This window comes from Balearica regulorum, chromosome 25 (assembly GCF_011004875.1).
Source record: "Balearica regulorum gibbericeps isolate bBalReg1 chromosome 25, bBalReg1.pri, whole genome shotgun sequence".
NCBI classification, from domain to species: domain Eukaryota; kingdom Metazoa; phylum Chordata; class Aves; order Gruiformes; family Gruidae; genus Balearica; species Balearica regulorum.
Window position 1 is genome coordinate 5,887,374 of NC_046208.1, and position 17,667 is coordinate 5,905,040.

General features: G+C 54.1%; 1 protein-coding gene across 5 annotated transcripts; it reads right to left on the minus strand.

The window, feature by feature from the left end:
- Nucleotides 1–857: 857 nt before the first annotated feature.
- Nucleotides 858–15,069, minus strand: RAB44 (RAB44, member RAS oncogene family). Of its 5 annotated transcripts, none has more exons than XM_075775930.1 (17): nucleotides 14,934–15,069; nucleotides 13,332–13,659; nucleotides 13,121–13,235; nucleotides 12,680–12,851; nucleotides 12,249–12,392; nucleotides 11,774–11,864; nucleotides 11,556–11,651; nucleotides 11,034–11,221; nucleotides 10,616–10,664; nucleotides 10,192–10,286; nucleotides 9,268–9,662; nucleotides 6,286–6,876; nucleotides 5,712–5,793; nucleotides 5,260–5,374; nucleotides 4,389–4,490; nucleotides 3,467–3,543; nucleotides 858–3,052 (listed from the first exon to the last, which is right to left on the minus strand). In XM_075775930.1, exons 2-17 carry the CDS (start codon nucleotides 13,539–13,541, stop codon nucleotides 2,965–2,967), a joined length of 2,610 nt encoding a protein of 869 aa, XP_075632045.1. In that variant the 5' UTR covers nucleotides 13,542–13,659; nucleotides 14,934–15,069; the 3' UTR covers nucleotides 858–2,964. The 5 variants fall into 5 exon arrangements, with proteins under 5 accessions (XP_075632045.1, XP_075632044.1, XP_075632043.1 ...); XM_075775929.1 differs by having other exon boundaries at nucleotides 12,680–12,854; XM_075775926.1 differs by having other exon boundaries at nucleotides 859–3,052; nucleotides 6,286–9,662; nucleotides 12,680–12,854.
- Nucleotides 15,070–17,667: the final 2,598 nt, after the last annotated feature.

Consider the following 17,667-nt stretch of genomic DNA (forward strand, 5'->3'; position numbering starts at 1 on the left):
ACAGGTCAAAGGGAAACAACTTGATTAAAAAAAAAAAATTCCTGTGGTCCAAACAAATACGCATTTCCCTGTTGCTATTAATATCTCAGACCTTGATCCTCCTCCAAATACTCCTGCATGCGTTTAACAGCTTGCAAATGAGCCATCCCTTTGATTCTGGAGTGGGAACGTTTGCTGGAATCATGAATTATTGAAGGTTTCAAATGCAACATGCTCATTTCCAACATGTTTTTTTGCCTTCCTGGCGTTTCTCTCAACCTGACAATGAAAAATTCATTTCCAAGTTTGGAGGGGAGGTGTGGAATGGAGTAACACTTGTTTTATCAACACCTTTGGGCACAAACTCAATCCTTTTTTTCCTAGGCGTGATTTCGAGTGGAATAAGACAGATATTTCTTTCTGTCTGCTCTTCTGGGAAGCCTTTTCTTTTGCAGATCTCTCTTCTGGACCCTGTTCAAGCTCCCTGGTCTTTGCAGCAGCAGCAATAGTGCGGTTTGAAGGTATTGCTGCATTTGCTGCCATCTAATGGGAGAATTTAGCCTCAGCGACCTCAACTCTTTATTTTGCAAGCAAATCAAAAACATTTTCCTGCACAATCTTGCTGCCACTTGGCAAAGCAGCATCTTCCGCACGTAATCCTAGCAAATTTAGGCAAAGAAAAAAGCTGATCTGATGGATGGCTTTGGCATACATGCAGCTGGGAACTATCGCAGACCCAGTAAAAAAGAACCTTTTTGGGTTGATCAGGCTGAAATGGCGCTTCTCTAATCACAGACCGGACTTGAAAAATGTGCTTGAGTTGATATTATTTTAAGATGAAACAGCAAAGCAGAAATAGTGAAGATGGGCCCAAACAAAACAAAACAAAACAGCCATTGTTCCCACCTGAATACTAAATTCAATACAAATACAAATTCAATACAAATACAAATTCATTGTTCCACCCTGAATACCAAATCCAGGTGCAGCTCTGAACTGAGCCGCATAAACTCTTCCTGAGGAGCTCTGGTCCTCAGGCTGCTCCCACTGCTCCATCAGTAAAAATATTTTATAATGAAATGCAGGAAAGAGGGAATCGACATGGCATGGGAGTATAAATATATTGCATTAAGAAAAGTCAGTCTTTTAATGATAGACCCAAGGGCAGATGGCTTGGGGCAGGGGGCAGACACTTAGGGGATGGGAGCTTTAGTGGTACAGAGGGGTTGGAGCACGGAGATGGGGTGTGCAGAGGAGAGAGCTCTAAAAGACTCAGAAATTCCTGCATCGCTGCAAACTTGTGCCCTACCTGGTGCAGCTCACAATGCTGATTTTTCTGAGCACGAGCTTGGCCCATCGGCAGTCTCTGTGCATCTCGATCTGCAAATCAACATCATTTCCACCGAGTGCTTTTGGGTATCAGACAGAGCTGACCCCATTTAAAGGGGTAGTTCTGTGAGCAGCAGCACCAAGAAAGTCTGCTTTCACCTGGCTCTGCGCGTTGCAGGTGTCTCCCATGGAGATTTGTCATTGTCTGATAAAGACTAAACTTAAACTGCAATTTTTCCATCAGTGGGGATGTTAGTCTCAGTTACTCAGCCCTTTATTCATGTAGAAGTCGCAATGTCTCATAGCTTTGCAATTGCTACCCATCAGGGACTGCTAAAAACAGAAAGCTGAGCTATAACAGAAACACACAGACTGATATACTTTTTTTTTTTAATATATAGTGTTATTAGAAAACAAACTCTTTTTGTCACTGTATTTTTGTAAAGCAGAAACTGGCTACTAGTATGTATGCTTTGCCATAATATACATATAAATAATAATGGCAACAAAAAGCAAACCCATCTGAGCAGAATTATTTCCCCCAAATCTGCATGTAAGCACAGTCTTTAATTACAGCTGTTGAACTGCTGAGGGTGAGGCAACACATGTAATACATAAAAATACTAAAATATAACACTTGTATTTTTTTTAATTTAGTCTATATGTCTTTGTCTGCAAAAATATAGTTCCCTGCATCAAGCTGTAAAAAGAAAAAAAAAACCAACAAAACCCTCTTGAAATTGTGACATGTGCTTGTTTAGATTTTTCATGCTGAATTTTAAAACTGATTTGGTACTTTGCACAGAAGCCATCTCAGCTGCAGGAGGACAGGGTGCAGCAGTTTGCTTTTCCCTGCCCGTCCCGAGATCTGCTTCAATAGTGCAAAAATCTGCTCTGGGAGCAACGCAATGAAAAGAGCTCTTGCAAGCATTTATCTGATCGTATATCCCACCACCCCAGTGCTCTTTCTGTTCTCCTGGATGTGCACTTGGGGCTTTTGAATTTATTTTGAGCAGTTTTTAGTGGTTTTCTGTTGAGACCTGTTACTGCTCACTGGCACGATAAACCGGGAAAGAGAAAAACTAGCTTTAGCTTGCCTAACTGAAGAGACTTAAAAAGTACACTTAGGATATACTGTGTGTTTCATTGTTCAAGATCGAATCTGATCAGACTGTAAAGCCGAAGCAAAAGTCACTGCCGCACAGCAGCACTGACGGCCCTAAACCCCCTCATTTTATCCGCCGGCCTTTGGGTGACTCCTGGTATTCCTTTCTTTTATCCCGAGACTGGATTTTGCTCCCTGCTGCTTCCAGTATCATTCCAGCATCTCAGATCCAGCTGGGTTCCTTTTCTGCCTCTTTCCTTAGCCTGTTTTTTGTTTCTAAAAGAAAGTGGTAAAGTTTCCCGACAAGTATTTTGGAGGGTTCATGTGCGCCGGGATAATCGCAGGAGATAAGCGGGGAAGGGGCCAGGCGACAGCCGGCTCCTCCGCAGCGGCTTTTGCTCTCGACGTCCGAGGGAGATTGGGCAAGACAGGCACCCGGGGAGCGGAGGTGGTGGCTGAGGGCTATTTTAATCCTCTTCTGGCTGTTGCTGCAGTTTAAAATCCCGGGGCGGGGGTGGGTGGGGTGGGGGGTGTATGTGTGTATCTATCCATCACCAGCAGCAGCCCTTTTTCTTCTGGAGTGGCTTTGGTACCTCTGCCGCCTTATTTTTTAATTCATCTTCATGAACTTTGAGCAACCTGGGAGAAAAGGAAGCAGATAAGCCAGGTATTTCCCCTGTACTTTGCATTGCTGTGCTATTTGTCCTGACAAGCATCAGTAAAGGAGACTCAGCACGGCCGAAAGGAGTTAGGAACCTTCCAGCTCTGGGCGATCTGAGAACTGCGGGGTCTACTAAAAAAACCCAACCTTAATCAAATCCCAGACAGAATTTATTTCAGTCAACCCAGGGAGAAATCAGCAGCATCCTGAGAAGGGTTTTATTCATCTCCTTGCAATGCTGACCACTCAGGAGACATTTACAGCACTTCTCTCCCGCTCATCCCAGCCGTGCACGCGCTGCTCTGAGTTTTCCCTGATGTTTGGGCACATGAAGTCCCACGTGCCAGTCGCACACCAGCGTCTGGAGTTAAAAAAGCAGAAGGGAGCCTCACCTGATTAAGCTGACCATGGCCTCAGAGACGTTGTGGCCCGAGGCAGCGCTACATTCGTAAAACATGAGCTGATGCGCCTGGAAGACACAGAGCCCAAATAGAAATGTAATATTCTTGCATTGGAATAGCTTAATATAGGAGTAAATAGCCCTGGGAGAGTCATGGTCAAGGAGAAACAGGAGGGACTCAAGGAAACAAATAACTCAGTAACTTATTTACTGGAATATGAGGGTGAAATCCAGCTTTGCTTGTAGCTATGACACCAACTTTTAATACTGAGGAAAAGGCTGACACTGCAGACAGAATGAGATGTGATGCCTTCTGGTCAGTGGAGCAAAACCAGAGATGTAACAGGATGTTCCCAGGTCTTTCATGCCTGCCAGTGTCTGGTTTGGGGAAAAAAAAGCATCTAACCCCTTGTCCTGCTGCCTCCATTTTTAAAACTGGTCAATGGATACTGGCCCAAATCCCATAAACTTTAAAATTGATTTGGTAAAGGTGAGATTCTTCTCACGTAATTTTTATTAGCCATCTACATTTGAAGAAATTAATCATACTTTAAGCATTTCAGTATCTTTAAAACAGGATACGGCTTGGTGGTTTTATTATTTCTGTGATGCTGGGGAGATACATGACACTTCACAGCAGAGATAAGCAGAGCTGAAAACGTTTTAATTCGTAGACCCAGTTCTAGAAACTGTTTTACTGGGGTGAGGCCGAGTCAAAACTAAAACAGCAAGGGGAAAGCAAGGCAGGGAGGGGTGAAAGATGGGTTCAGAGATCACTTTGCCGACCACCGATGCACAAAAGGTAAATTAAAGCCTTTCACCATTCCCCAGGTCCTCAGCCTGGTGGCATTCATCCTTTGCTGTCCCTGCCTAACTTGGGTGGACAGCAGGCTTTAGCGGGGCCACGCACCTACCTTGGCCAAGCGTTCCCCCTCCTCCGTAGGGACTCGTCTCTCTGCAGCGCAGTCGGTTTTGTTCCCGAGAAGCAGAATAGCGACTCCATCTTCTGCTCCTTCCTGCAATGAAAGAGGGGAGGGTCAGGAGAGCATCTGAATCTCCCCTGAGTCGCAGCTGGCCGTACTGTCTAGACACGTGGAGCACTGTGAAGCATGCCCGCGGATTTGGGCTGATAACAAAAACCTGAAATTCTTAACCGATTTTAACAGCATTTAAGAAAGGGATTTTTTTCCCCCTTAAATCATCTGTCCTGGTCTGTTAACAGGGCAGAGCACAGGACAAGTTACCCTTGTAGTGAATTCACTTTGTGTTTGACTTCACAAACCCTCCAGAAGATGCTCTGGCTGAGATTTACAGGCACTGAGCAAGGCACATCCTGTTTTGTTCCAGTGTTTTTAAACACTGACTTTGTACTGGAAACCTCTGACAAGAAGTTTTTAATAAGACACGAGTTACCTCTTGTTTCCCAGGACTCAATGTGGGCTATTCTTGAGTTAAAAGTGTTATCAAAATCACTTTCAACATTTTCCATTCCTCTGCACTGTTTTTTAATTTTAAAAAAAAGTTGATAATTATCATAACAATGCTGTCAACAAACTACCCCAGGAAACACTGTAAAAATGTGAAAATTGTCGATATCTGAATTTAAATCCTCCAAGAAAAATTATTTTCTAACCAAAGCAAAGTAAATGCCAAGCCAAAGGCCTTGGTCACACCCAGATGTCCATCCCTAACCGGTGGCAGAGGTCAGGTGGGAAATGCCAATCTCGGAGTCACCACCAGTTCCAAGACCTTGGGGACAGAACAAGGTTTTCCTGCTTCACCCACCTGGATGCAGCTCAGCCAGTACTGCACATCTGAGAAGGAGTACTCCGACGTGATATCGTACATCAGCACGACCCCGTCTGCCTTCCGGAAGAACTGCTTGGTGATGCTGTGGTACCTGCGTACGTTTTAAATGGTTCTTGATGAGGTCTAAGGAGGTTTCACCTAGGAGTGATCTGAAATCCCAGTGGGAAAGCTGGAAAGGTATGTCTACAAAAACCCCCAGATTTTGCTCCTATCCTGATCACAGAGGCCATACAAACATCCTGAGTGCTTATTTTTATCTTAATTACTTCCTTTATTATTCTTTATCAGATCACACATTGTACAGTCCCTTCTTAAACAATCCCTCCTTCGCTTAGCAAAGCCAAGAACATTCATTTCCTCTGAACTACCAGAAAAAACCCCAACAAACCACAGGTTGCTCCCCTTCAGCAAACAGCGCAGCACCTTACCTTTCTTGACCAGCTGAGTCCCACAGGCGGAGAGCAAAGTGCTTGTTGTCCACGACGATGTTTTTGACCTGATAATCCAGTCCTAGGAGACACAAAAAGGGATATTTTGATGCTGTAGAGTTCATCTCTGTGACAGAGGATGGATGGAGAAGGCACATGGTGCAGGTGTGGTCTGAGGCTGCAGGTCAAGCGGGCTGGTCCTAAGTGAACCTCCAGCTTTTAGACCTTTGATGGCTGGATTTTGGGAAGGTCTCCAATCTCATGATGAGTAAAACCAGGCTGGTTAAGAGAGGAGAATATAGTTGAAAGGCAAAGCAGAGAAAAGCATTAGGGCCATTAGTATTGGTGCCCTAGAGAGGGCAAAGAGGACCAGTGTTACCTGTTCAGGAGCATTCAGGCATGTGAAGTTGGTGGTACTATTAGGTCCTTGGGGACAGGTCATATAGCACGCGTGGCGTGAGCTGTGACATGTATGTAATGGCCACCAGCAGCTCGTGGGGTGGAGGAAAGGGAATTGTGAAAGTCACCCAAGCAAGTGCGGAACTGTGCGGGAGAGGAGCTGGGGGAGACCTACCTACTGTGGCGTTGAGGTGTGGGTTGAAGGTGTCGGCATGCAGCCGGTACAGGAATGATGTTTTGCCCACGTGCGAGTCCCCAACAAACAGCACGTTGTAGAGGTGGTCTGGGTCCAGGAAGGCTTCAGGAGAACCCCTTGGGGCAGCTCCTGCCCCATCTGCAGTCACGGCCCCTGGCTGTCCTGAGCTGGGCTTGCCTTCCTGGCTTGTTTTACGCCCAACCTCTTGCTTCTTCTCCTGTTGACCAACATTGAGGTCTTTGCTCTGTTCTCCCAAGATCTGCCTTTGAGGCTGCATGTTGCTGATGGCTGCATCCCCCAGTGAGCTGTCTCTGAGGACCATCCCCGACTGATCGTTGCCAGCATCTTCATCCGGTTGGACCCTTGTGTGAAGGGTTGATGCTGGCGGCACCTCTTGCTTTGGAGGCTCAGCAGGTCCAGCAGCTACACACTCCGTTTCCATAACATGCGGTGGCTTCTCCTCTAGCTGCTGGGAAGCAGTGTGAAGCCTCACCTTAACTGCCTGTGCTGAGACCTGCTCCTGAAGCTCATTTTGGGCTGCCTGTCCCGAATCGCCTAGCCGCCGCACATCTGGAATGAGAACATCCTCCTGCATCATCGTTTCCAGCTTTAGCGTGTTGATTTGTAATGTCACCTTGGAGACCAGGGGGGCCAGCTCAGACACACCATCATCATGGCCCTGCTTTATCCCTAGACTCCGAATGTCACCTAAAATCTTCACCCCTGCCTCCAGCTTCAATCCCTGCACCCCTTCCAGACCTTGAGCTCCATCCAAAGATCCATCTTCTGCATCAGCCCTCTCTCCCTGCAGTATTGCCAGTGTCTGGGTATCCTCCAGGATCTGACCAGCGAATGCTCCCAGCATCACTTCCAGACTGGGACCCTCAGCGGCACGCTGAGGATGTAAAGCAGCCTCAGGCAGAGGGGACACGTGTGCACCAGCAGCCCCCTCCCACATGTCTGTGGTGTGACCCTCCAAACCAGGAGTCTGGCTCTGCTCCCCTTCCTGCATCCCAGCTGCACCCAGGGGTGCCAACTCTGCCTCTGTGCTCCCTCCCGAGGTTGATTTGAGCTCCTCTGCCTCTGCAAGCAGCTGCACGTTGGCATCAGTGCTCCGGTCCTCCAGCGTGCCCAGGGTCACAGCCTCCTCCCATAGTTGCACGCCTGCACCAGCCCCCTCTCCCTGCCCAACTCCTGCCCCATGCAGAGCCGTCACAGGCTTGTGGGGCAGCTCATGCTCACCCAGCCCTTGTGCCCCATCCTCAGCCTCTTCCCCAAGACGTACGGCTGCATGGTCCCCTCCTCCCTGGAGGGTGTCTGGGCTGGCACCCCCACGCAGCAGTGTGTCTGCCCAGGAGTCCTCTGCCTCCACCAGTTCCACTAACTCTGGTTTATCAGCCTGATCCAGGGGTTGCACATCTGGAGCCACATTCCCTCCCTGCTCTGTGTCCAGGGAGCCGGCCTCACTCGGGGGCTGCAGAGCTGCCTCTGTGCTCCCTCCTGGGGTCAATTTGAGCTTCTCCAGCTCTACAAGCAATTGCATACTCGCATCAGTGCTCTGGTCCTCCAGCGTGCCCAGGCTTTCAGCCTTCTCATGGGGCTGCACCCCTTCAGGAGCCCCCTCTCCCTGCCTGATGATCACTCTGTGGGGGTGAAGCACAGGGTCGTGGGGCAGCTCACGCTCACCCAGCCCTTGTGCCCCATCCTCAGCCTCTTCCCCAAGACATACAGCTGCACGGTCCCCTCCTCCCTGGGGGGTTTCTGGGCTGGCACCCCCACGCAACAGTGTGTCTGCCTGAAGGTCCTCTGCCTCCACCAGTTGCAGTGCCTGAGCCTTAAGTGGGAACAGCCCACCCAGGTCTGGGCTCCACACAGGTGTTTCTGCTGGGGAAGTACCCTCCCCATGCACCGGAGCAGCACCCGTCTCCTCCCCCAGCCCCAACTCTGGTTTATCATCCTCCTCCAGTGGTTGCACACCTGGAGCCATGCTCCCTCCCTGCTCTGTCCCTGGGGAGCCGGCCTCGCTCGGGGGCTGCAGAGCTGTCTCCACCTCTGCAAGCAGCTGCACATTGGCATCACTGCTCTGGGCCTCCAGCGGTTGCACATCTGGTCCCACTCTGCCTTCCTGCACGTCGGCGGGCGGCATAGCCAGCGGCAGTGGCACCTCTCCAGCCGTGCTCCCTCCCCACGCTGTGTCTCCCCTCAGAGACTCACCCCTCAGCTGCAGCTCTGCTTCCCTGGGCTGCATTACCTCCACCTCCCCTTCCTTGGCCCCAGCTCCTCTGCTGCCTCCATGCTGGGCTGGGGCTGGCAGCACGTTGGCATCCAAGGTCTCTCCCCAGGGCTGCACCTCCGCACTGACGTGCTCTTCCTCCAGCATCGCCGGGTCAGAAGCCACTGTCACCTTGGGGAGGACACCGTCCCCCTGGGCTGCTCCCAGTCTCACCTCACCCCAGGATGGCAGCTCTGGCTCCAGGCGCTCTCCGGGCTTTATTTCAAGTTTCTTGGAGAGCCTCAATGGCAGGTCAGCCTCTTCCCCCAGCCCTGCGCCCGGGCGCTGTGCACACTCCTCCGGAGCCACAGCCAGACCAAGCTCATCTGTGGCAAGCTGCCATCCTGCTGCTAGACCTGCTTCCCCAGCCTCGGGTGGCTCAAAGCCTGCCTCCGGATTTTCTCCCTGGATTAATGCTACTTCCTTAGCTTCTACCAGGAGCTGTGCCTTTTCCCAACCTATTTTTTCCTGCATCCATCCTTCTCCCTCCACCTTCACGAGAGCCTGCTCTCCTGCCTCCATGCTCTCTCCTAGTGCTCCTTCCGAATGCTCAGCTGCCTTTAGCATCAGTTCCTTCACACCAGTGCCCTTTCCTTGCAGGAATAACATCCTCCGTGCCTCCTCCAGACTCTCTCCCTGCTCTGCCCCCGGCTCCCGAGCCCTGCGGTGCCTGGCTCCCACGGACGCACCAGCCTGTGTCATGTCTGGAGCGTGAAGTTCAGCTGTGGCTGGTCCCTCTTTCAGGTCTCCTTCGAACAGCTCACGACCGACATGGCTGGACAGGGTCTCTTGCATGACCCCAGGGGTTGTGCCATGGGCTGCAGCTGCTTCTGGCCCCATTTGGGGCTCAGCATCATCCCGGGGGTGATGGGCAGTTTCTGCCAGCATGGGAGGTGCACCCAGTGCCTGTGGCTTCAGCTGTTTGCTCAGAGCTGCTATTGCATCATTCATCTCTCTTAGCAAAGAGCTTTGGTCAGAAAAGCGTTCCTCTTTCAGAAATTCTGGGAAGGGGTCCTCTTCCGTGGAGCTCAGTCCTGGCTGGGGTCCCAAAAGGCTTATTTCTGGTGGTGGCATTTCCCAAACCCTGGAAAGGGCAGAGAAGTGGGGGGATGAGCCCAGTCCCATCCCCATTTCAGGCTCCAGCTCCCTCCCATCCATCTAGGCTGGTACCAGGAGGGTCTCTCCTCCACTACCTCACCCCATCCTTCTCCAAGCCCGACTGTATTTACCCTCTGGGTGTAGTGGAAGCTCACACAGGCAGCAGCTGGGGACAGAGGAGAAGGGGATGCACACCCAGAGAGACAGACCTGGGGCCGTATCCTGCCCATAAGCAAGCATGCCTCTTCCCAGGCTCCGTATTTACATGACTGGAGATGAAAAGACAACTCGGCCAAGTACAGCGAGTGTCTGAGCCAAGGGAGCGATGCGGGGGGGGCAAGCTGGGGTAAGAGATCTGATCTCCAGGATGAGAGGTGGGTGGGTGGGAAGGAGCATTAAAAGGAATAAATAATCGTGTTTTGCCTGGGGAGGGTGGAGGACTTGGGTGCTCGGTACCAGCTGGCAGATGTCAAGGGCACAAGCTGAAGCAGCAGCTGTTGCCCAGGACCCCTTACACTTGGTGGATGCTCTTGGCTTTGGGCTCGGTGCTCTGGGACCCCAGCCTGATCCGCATCTCGGACCGGTACTTCTCGCTCTTCTCTGGACTTGTCTGCAGCAAACAGGGTGAGAAGAGGAGAGAGAAAAGCACTTGGTAAGGGAGCGTATCTACATGAAATGGTGCTGACCTTTCCGGCAGGTATCCAGATGTACCGACTCGAAATCTTGGGGGTATCAGAACTAACATACTGCTACCCTTGCCCTTCCCAAGCATCTGTAGGGCACCATGCCAACCCAGTTTGAGAAAGCTTTTAGGGGAGGCACTGCCTCCGTTGCAGAAGTGCCCTGTGCTCTTGGGCTCCCCAGCAGTCCCAAACCAAACAGCCCAAGGCCCTGGAGCACGGACACCCCGTCCCATCCCCATGCACCCAGCTGAAGTACCTGTGGGGACATTGGCGTCTTGCTGGGCAGCTCTGCCACCACTCCGTACCTGCAAACACAGAGGTCAAGATGGCAATTGCACCCTCTTCACCATCCCTAGCCCAGGGTTGCCGCCAGTCGCACAGGCGGTGGTGGGCAAAACCCACAACCCTTGCATCAGTCCTCATTGGGTCCTTCTGGGTGAAGGACATCCCTATCTCTGCCAGCACCACCCTTGAGGGACACATTCAGTGCATGATGCTGATAGTTCTGGCTTTTTTTCTGGTGCTTTTCACACCAAACCATGATTAATCTGCACTGTGGAGACCACTGAAGCATCACAATGGCTGAGACCCACCAACTCATTCCCCATCCACTGCAGCCCCCAGGAGGAAGCCATGTACGTGCAGAGGGATCTGACGGTCACTCAGCTACTCACCCAGACTCCTCCACATGCTCCCAAGCCACCATGGCCCTCGCTGTCCGCAGGCGCCTGTGGGTCTGCTGGAGCTGCTGATGAAGATGCTGCAGGCGGTCCTCCAACACCCGGTTGCTCTCCTCCAGCTGCTGGTTTTCAGCGCTGGTGGCTTGCTGTGTGCTGCACAGGCTGCGGCACCGTGCCTCCAGCTGTGGGACAGCAACCAGGACACTCACATCCCGCCAGGACCCCCGTGCAAAAAAAAAAAAAAAATGATGGATAATCATCTCCTCTAGACCTGGGGCTGAATGGTGTCTCCCCCACCCTCCCTGAGGGTGGTGGGTGGGAAACTCAGCTTGGATCCTCTGGGGATGGAGGGGAACATTGGGATGGGGGTGGGAAAGGTGGTGGTGGAGGTCCTATGCGACAACCTGCATCAAGGGCTGGTGGGGACAGACTGGGAACAGCTGTACAACACTGTGTTGCTGCCATGGGCACAGCCCAGAGACCTGTACACGCGATGGGGGGCTGGGGCCAGCTCACCTCCATCTGTGCCATGACTAAGCGCTGCACCTCCCTTTCGCTGGCATCCAGTGCTCGCTGCAGCTCCACGTCGTGCTGGTGGGTCCGGGCCATGCTCTGGGATGACAACCAGGATGTTAGCACCCACTCACGCATCTGGGAGCTGCCGCAGGGGTTTGGGGGTCCTGGGTTCCCTCCCAGGATGGGTTGCAAGGGGAGAGGAGCAGCTGGTGACCCACCTCCTGCTGCAGCCGCTGCTGCTCCTGCTGAATCTGCTGCTCCAGGGCCTCGCAGAGCTGCTGCACCTCCTTGTCATGCTCAGCCACACGCCTGCCAGGGATAGCAAGGCCAGGGGGGGTGTGGTCAGACCCTGCTGCTGTGTATGCAGCTCCTTGGGACCCCCACATTGCCCAGAGGATCTGCAGGCTGCAGCCAGGTCTGCCTGGAGAGGTTCACCCGGTGAGGATGTGTCCAATTGTCTGAGTCCAGCACTTTTGCCGTCACTTTTGTCATTCCGAGCATGACTGTAGAGGGAGCCCGACCCCAAATGTCAGCTCTGAGTGAAACCTCTGCTCCAGCCACTGATGGAGATGCTGAAAACACCATGGTTTCTCCCTCCTTGGGTGTCTTTCCACAACTGGGGTGAGTAGGGGGCCCCATCCCTGTCCCCATCCTTCCTGTCCCGTCCCTCTCCACCACTCTGGGGTGACTCACTTGTTCAGGGTCACCTCCAAAGCCTCCTTCTTGCTCTTGGCCTCGTGGATGCGGTGCCTCATCTTGGCCAGAAAGTCCTCCAGGTTGCCCAGGAGCTGAGGTTCGTCCTGCCGGAGCTTCACCCAGAGCTGCCAGATCTCCTGTCTGCAGGGAGAGGTTTTTTTATGGTGAGCATCCCCCCAAAACCCCCCAAAGACAGGCTGGCTATGGGGTCCTGGGTCATTTAGCTCATACCATTTGGTACGTGTTGTCCTGAGGGACAGATTAGCACTGGGGTGACCACGATCCTGTCCCCTGCCCCTGTGCTTGGGCCAAAGGCACCTCCAAGCCATTTCTGGACTCGCTGTGTGCATGGGGATCTCCTGCCCCATGCCTTTTCCCCTGTACCCCATCCTGCAGGACACCCATGGGTGCTAAACAGGGTGGCTTACTCTTCATAGACGTTGTCCATGCCCAGCTGGTCCATAAAGGCAGCAAAGTGTCTCTGCTCCTCGCTGTCCACCCCCTCCAACACTGGGCTGGGGAGGACCAAGCGGACTCTCCGGGACGTTGTTTTCAACTGGCGGTGATCCCTGGCAGCTTTTTGGGAGCTCAGGAACTGCCCTGCTGACAGACACCCCAAACCCTCAGTGCCTGGCCAGGGCAACGGCAAAGCCCAAACCCTAACACTTCCCACCCCATGGCTTCGACGAGTCACTTTGGCACAATTGGACCCTTCACCAGGCGAGGCATGGTGAGAGCCAGGCATGGGGACAGTTTCTGGGCCATCATGTGCCACCCAGCAAAGGGAACATTTCAGGTCCCCAGGGATAGCACGGGGGCTGCATCAAGGACCACCCTGGGCTGCTCAGAGGCAGCGTGCCGGCACTTACAGAGCCCAGCAGTGAATTCCTTGGTGCTTAACCGCCCAGTGCCAGCGGCATCCAGCCCATCAAAGACGAGCTCCAGCTCCTCCATGCTGCACGGGAAATTCTCCTCCTGCAATCTCTAAGAACAAAGCAAATGAGGGGAAAAACCTACCCGTCATCCAGTCTCCAGCCACCCTGGTGGCATTTGACCCGAGAAGACATCCCCATCCCTTACCTGCATGTCCGAGTGGGTGATAAAACCCGCCTGGTCCTTGCCCCGCTCCCTGAGGAAGTCCTGCACCCTCTCCATTATTTCAGATGCCCACAGCGGCTCCTCGCCGGAGCTGGGGGCTGCAGCCGGTGCCTTGCCAGAGCCCTCACGCAGCTGCTTGCGCCGGCTGGAGCCCATGCGCCGGCCCTTGGTGGCCGCCCGGCGCTCGGCCATGGCTCCTGGCTCGGTCCTGTCGAGGGGGAAACCAGCGGGTGCTGAGCCTCAGCTGGGTCTCTGCTTGCCAGAGACCTTTGATCTGGGGCGGTGGGAGAGACGGTGGAGCAGGACCGAGCTGGAAATTCATTTTGGCTGGTGTAAAAGGCCAGCGGGTTTGGCAATAGGAAGAGAAGTGCTTATCTCCGATTGCACAGTGCAAACAGAGCCTCAACCCGCAGCGAGCAACAGCCGTCCCCACCGGCTGTGAGCCCAGCACCCACCGGCCAAGCGGCTTCTCCTGCCACCGGCCAAGCGCCCATCCCAAATGTCCCCGTGCTCTGCCCTGGCTAGGGGGGATGCGCAGGGCACCGGCACTGCTGGAGCTCGAGGGCCACCTGGGAAGTGGCACAGCTGGGAAGTGACACCAGGAAAGGACCAGCCGAGGCGATGCTGGAGGTCTGGGCAAAACGTGGTGGTTCCACCTGCTTTCTCAGAGCTCATCATCAGCCTTTAAAATTCCTCCCCCAGCTTTCACAGCCATGAGTCACCTCCGGGAAGAGGCACAAGACCTCGGGGAGGATTTCATCACGCCTGCGCGCTCGCCCCAGCTTGTGAGGTCTGAGCTTGGGACACCCCCCCACTCCCCTCTCCCTATGCTGGGTGGGTGACAGCGTCACCGACGGCCACTGCGCTGTCTCTGTGGAGGTTTATTCTCTGCATGGCAACCCAAAAAAAACGAGTGAAGGAAACCACGGCCATGGAGAGCGGCTGAGGCAGAGCCAACTGCAACCCGGCTTTCTGCTCCTGGCCCGGGGAGCCCCCCCCTGGCTGCTCCAGCCCTCCTCCCCTTTCCTTTTGCAATGTGAAACGGTGTTTCTGCTAAATCTTGGGGTGCACCAGAAACGTGGGAATAAGCCTCAGAAACATCCCCTTCCCCTTAAAGCGCACAACCTGCAGGCACTATCCGGTAGCAACACGTGCAGGGTCTTGAGGAGTCACCAGAGCCCCCCGGGACACCCAGCAAGCCAGGGACAGAAGCCGAGTGCCTTTACAGTGGTCCCAGCCTCTGAGAGCAGAAGCAGGAGCTGGGGGGGGGGGGGGGGGGGGCAGCTGCAGTTGCTTAAGGCATTGAGAAGCCCCCAGTTACCTCCCCCAGCCCCAGGGGGTGAGCTGAGTCCACCGCACGACGGAGGCACAGGAGAAGGAGGGGGGCTGGGATGGGAACCACACACCCCCCCCAGCATCACTGACTCCCAGAGACCCACCTCCTCTCTGAAACACCCCACGCTGCTCCCAGCCGCAGTCTCCCCCTCCCCCCAGCTCACCAACAGCAAGACCCCCCCCTTATTTTCCTTGCTTTTCTAGTTTTTAAGGTGATGCATGAGCTACCCCCAGAGCAGCAAAGCTTACCTTTCCCACATCCCAAGAGGGCCCCTCAGTTTCGGGGTGCTCCCCAGGCCAGGAAGGATGCTGGTCCTGTGCCGTGGGCGGTGCTGCTGCCCACTGACCTGCCCCGAGCCCGAGCTCTCATTCTCTCACTTACTCAAGGCAGCTTTCCGTTTTTGGGTTACACTCAACTGCCGGTGCTCACACGTTTCCTGTTTGCCGCCTTGCAAGCGGGGTGCAGGAAGGGCCCGTCCAGAAGGTCACAGCCCCCCAAACCACCTCCCTAAAGGCACTGTCGGGAGCTGCAGCAGAAGTCCTCGTGCTTTCCTTGTTTGTAATGGTCCAGCCAAGGCTGGAAGGTGTTTGGGGCAGGGGAAAAGCATCAGAGAAACAGCAAATGTCATTTTAAGAGTTCAAATAACCCAAACTACAAGACCGCGCCTAACCTACGGGTTACAACATCCTACCAAAGACAGGACAAACTGCAACCCCCCCTGCAGAGGCTCCTGGGCCCCAGGCATTGGGGATCTCCCCCACTGTGCTGCTCACACTGATATTTTTTTTCAAAGCTCCTGCCCGAGTTATTAACTCTGCTTTAAAGCCAGCACCACAGCCACCGGCTGCCTGCGCTCTGCACCCGCTCTGCTTTGCGAGAGGGCAGGGGAAGCAGACAGGTCACGTGCATTTTTTGCTCCACTTCAACTGCAAAATGGGAAAAGACCCCACGCTTAAAAAAAACTAACAAGGGGAAACACAAACCCTTATGTTCAGGTTCCAGTTAGAATTAACAGCCACCAGCTCACAGCACGGTGCTCAAGCTCTGGGGCAGGAGCCGTGGGGTGGAGGCTGGTCTCTGCCCGGCTCTCCCCATCCCAGCTGGTTAAATCACCTGCTGGGAACCGGCTGCACAGGTGCCCTGCCCCATCACACCCTCTGAGACACGGCCCAGCCCTGCTCAGGTGCTGGTTAACCTAACGAAGCAACAGCCAGCTCAAGTGCAACCGCTCCGCTTGGGCATTTGTGGGCCAGTTCAGGGCTCAGCTCGCTCTGCTCTACTCTCCGAGGGAAGCTGGCGCCCGTTACCCCAGACTGAAGCGCCCCGGTGGCCAGGCTGGGGTGCTCAGGCTGCAAAAGTCACCTCTGAGCTCACGTTTGTCACCGCATCTCACAGCCCCTGGGGCAGTTTGCCGCTGCACAGAGAAGGCTGAATTTTGGCTTTGCTTTCTCTGAGGGTGCTTTTGGAAGGAAACCCCTAAATACACCTGGGAGAGCTCACTGATTCATCCCCTCTGCCCAGCATGACTCAGCACCAGCTGCAGGAGGGTGCAATCCAGCCCCACAGCAGCAACGGCCCTTTCCAGCCCCGAGGAGATGCTGGGCAGGTCTTGGTGATGGGCGGTTGAATATAGTGGGGAAAGGAGGGGAAGCGCCTGACCCTCCTCCCAACCCTGCTCGGCTGTGGTGGGACTTTGAACCCTGGCATCCTCGCTCCATGCTGCGGCAAGGCTAGGATGGGAGACCAGCAAAACACAACCTGGACTGAACGTTCAAGGTTTCCATCCGTTCCTCAGCTGCTGGACGCTCATCACCATTTTGTGACCCCAAAGCTGCGGGGGGGACACCAAGCTCCCTCTCGCACAGCAGAGCCAGACCCTGGCTGTGCTCAGAGCCCTGCAAACAGGGACAAGGGGTTATTTACTGATTTATCTCTCACTTCCTCCATCGCCACCGCTCCTGATAAGCAGGAGGTGACGGCAGAGGGGAGCAGCTGGCAGCAGCCAAGGGGGCTGGAAGGACTGACATAGGAAAGGTTAAAAGGGCCGAATCTGTCAGGCTCGACTCAGCAGCAGCTAAAAGGCTGCGTGACTCTGCCCTGCAACAGCATTTCGAGGGACATCGGTGTGCATGGGCATCACCCAACACTATGGGGACAGGCCACAGGGACGTGCTTTAAGGATCCTTGGTTGATATCATCAAAACTTTATTTTCACCTCTGCAAATCGGGTCATTCATGACATTAACTGTAACAAGCTCATGGTCCACAGATGCATCTTGCTCAGCCCTCAGAGGCCCCATCCCTGCTCCCAGGGGATCTCAGCCCAGCATCCAGCAGCTCCCGTCTCAGTCCCACCTGGGTCTTGTCGCTGCATGTTTTCAGCAGCGCCACCACTTTCTCTTACATGTCCCTGTCCCACAACATGGGTCACCCTCATTGGCCCAGGCACCCAGGACCCCATTAAAGATGGAGCGGGGATGTGACCAGGTTGCCCATGGCTAATGGCCACTTGCCCCACCAGACAGGGCACTAGGGGTTAGGAGCAGAGCACCAGGGTCACAGTGGGGAAGGGATAACAACATGGGCAGCAGAGGAGCCTATGGTCACCTGGGGTCCCTGCAGTGAGACCCTGCACAGGTGGCAGTGGCTTCTGCTAGGGACATGGTGGCAGCACCAATCCTGCACCCAGGTCCACAGCACAGAGCTGGCCTAAAGGAGTCAAGCGGAACACACAGGCTGCCGGGAAGGTTTAGCCCCCCCCTCACACCCCTGCTTTGGTGTTTCATGCTGCAGAGGAGTCTCCCAGGGCTGCGCCAGCCTCATCCCACAGCTGGGTTTGTGCTACAGCCCCCCCCCAGCTCAGGGCTGCACCCCCAGAGTGACCCCCAAACCCCCAGCAGGGACCCAGACCAGAGCACCCTCCTCCCACAACCAGACCCTGCTCCCAGCACAGTTACTACCAGCAGCCCTGAGACACCACAC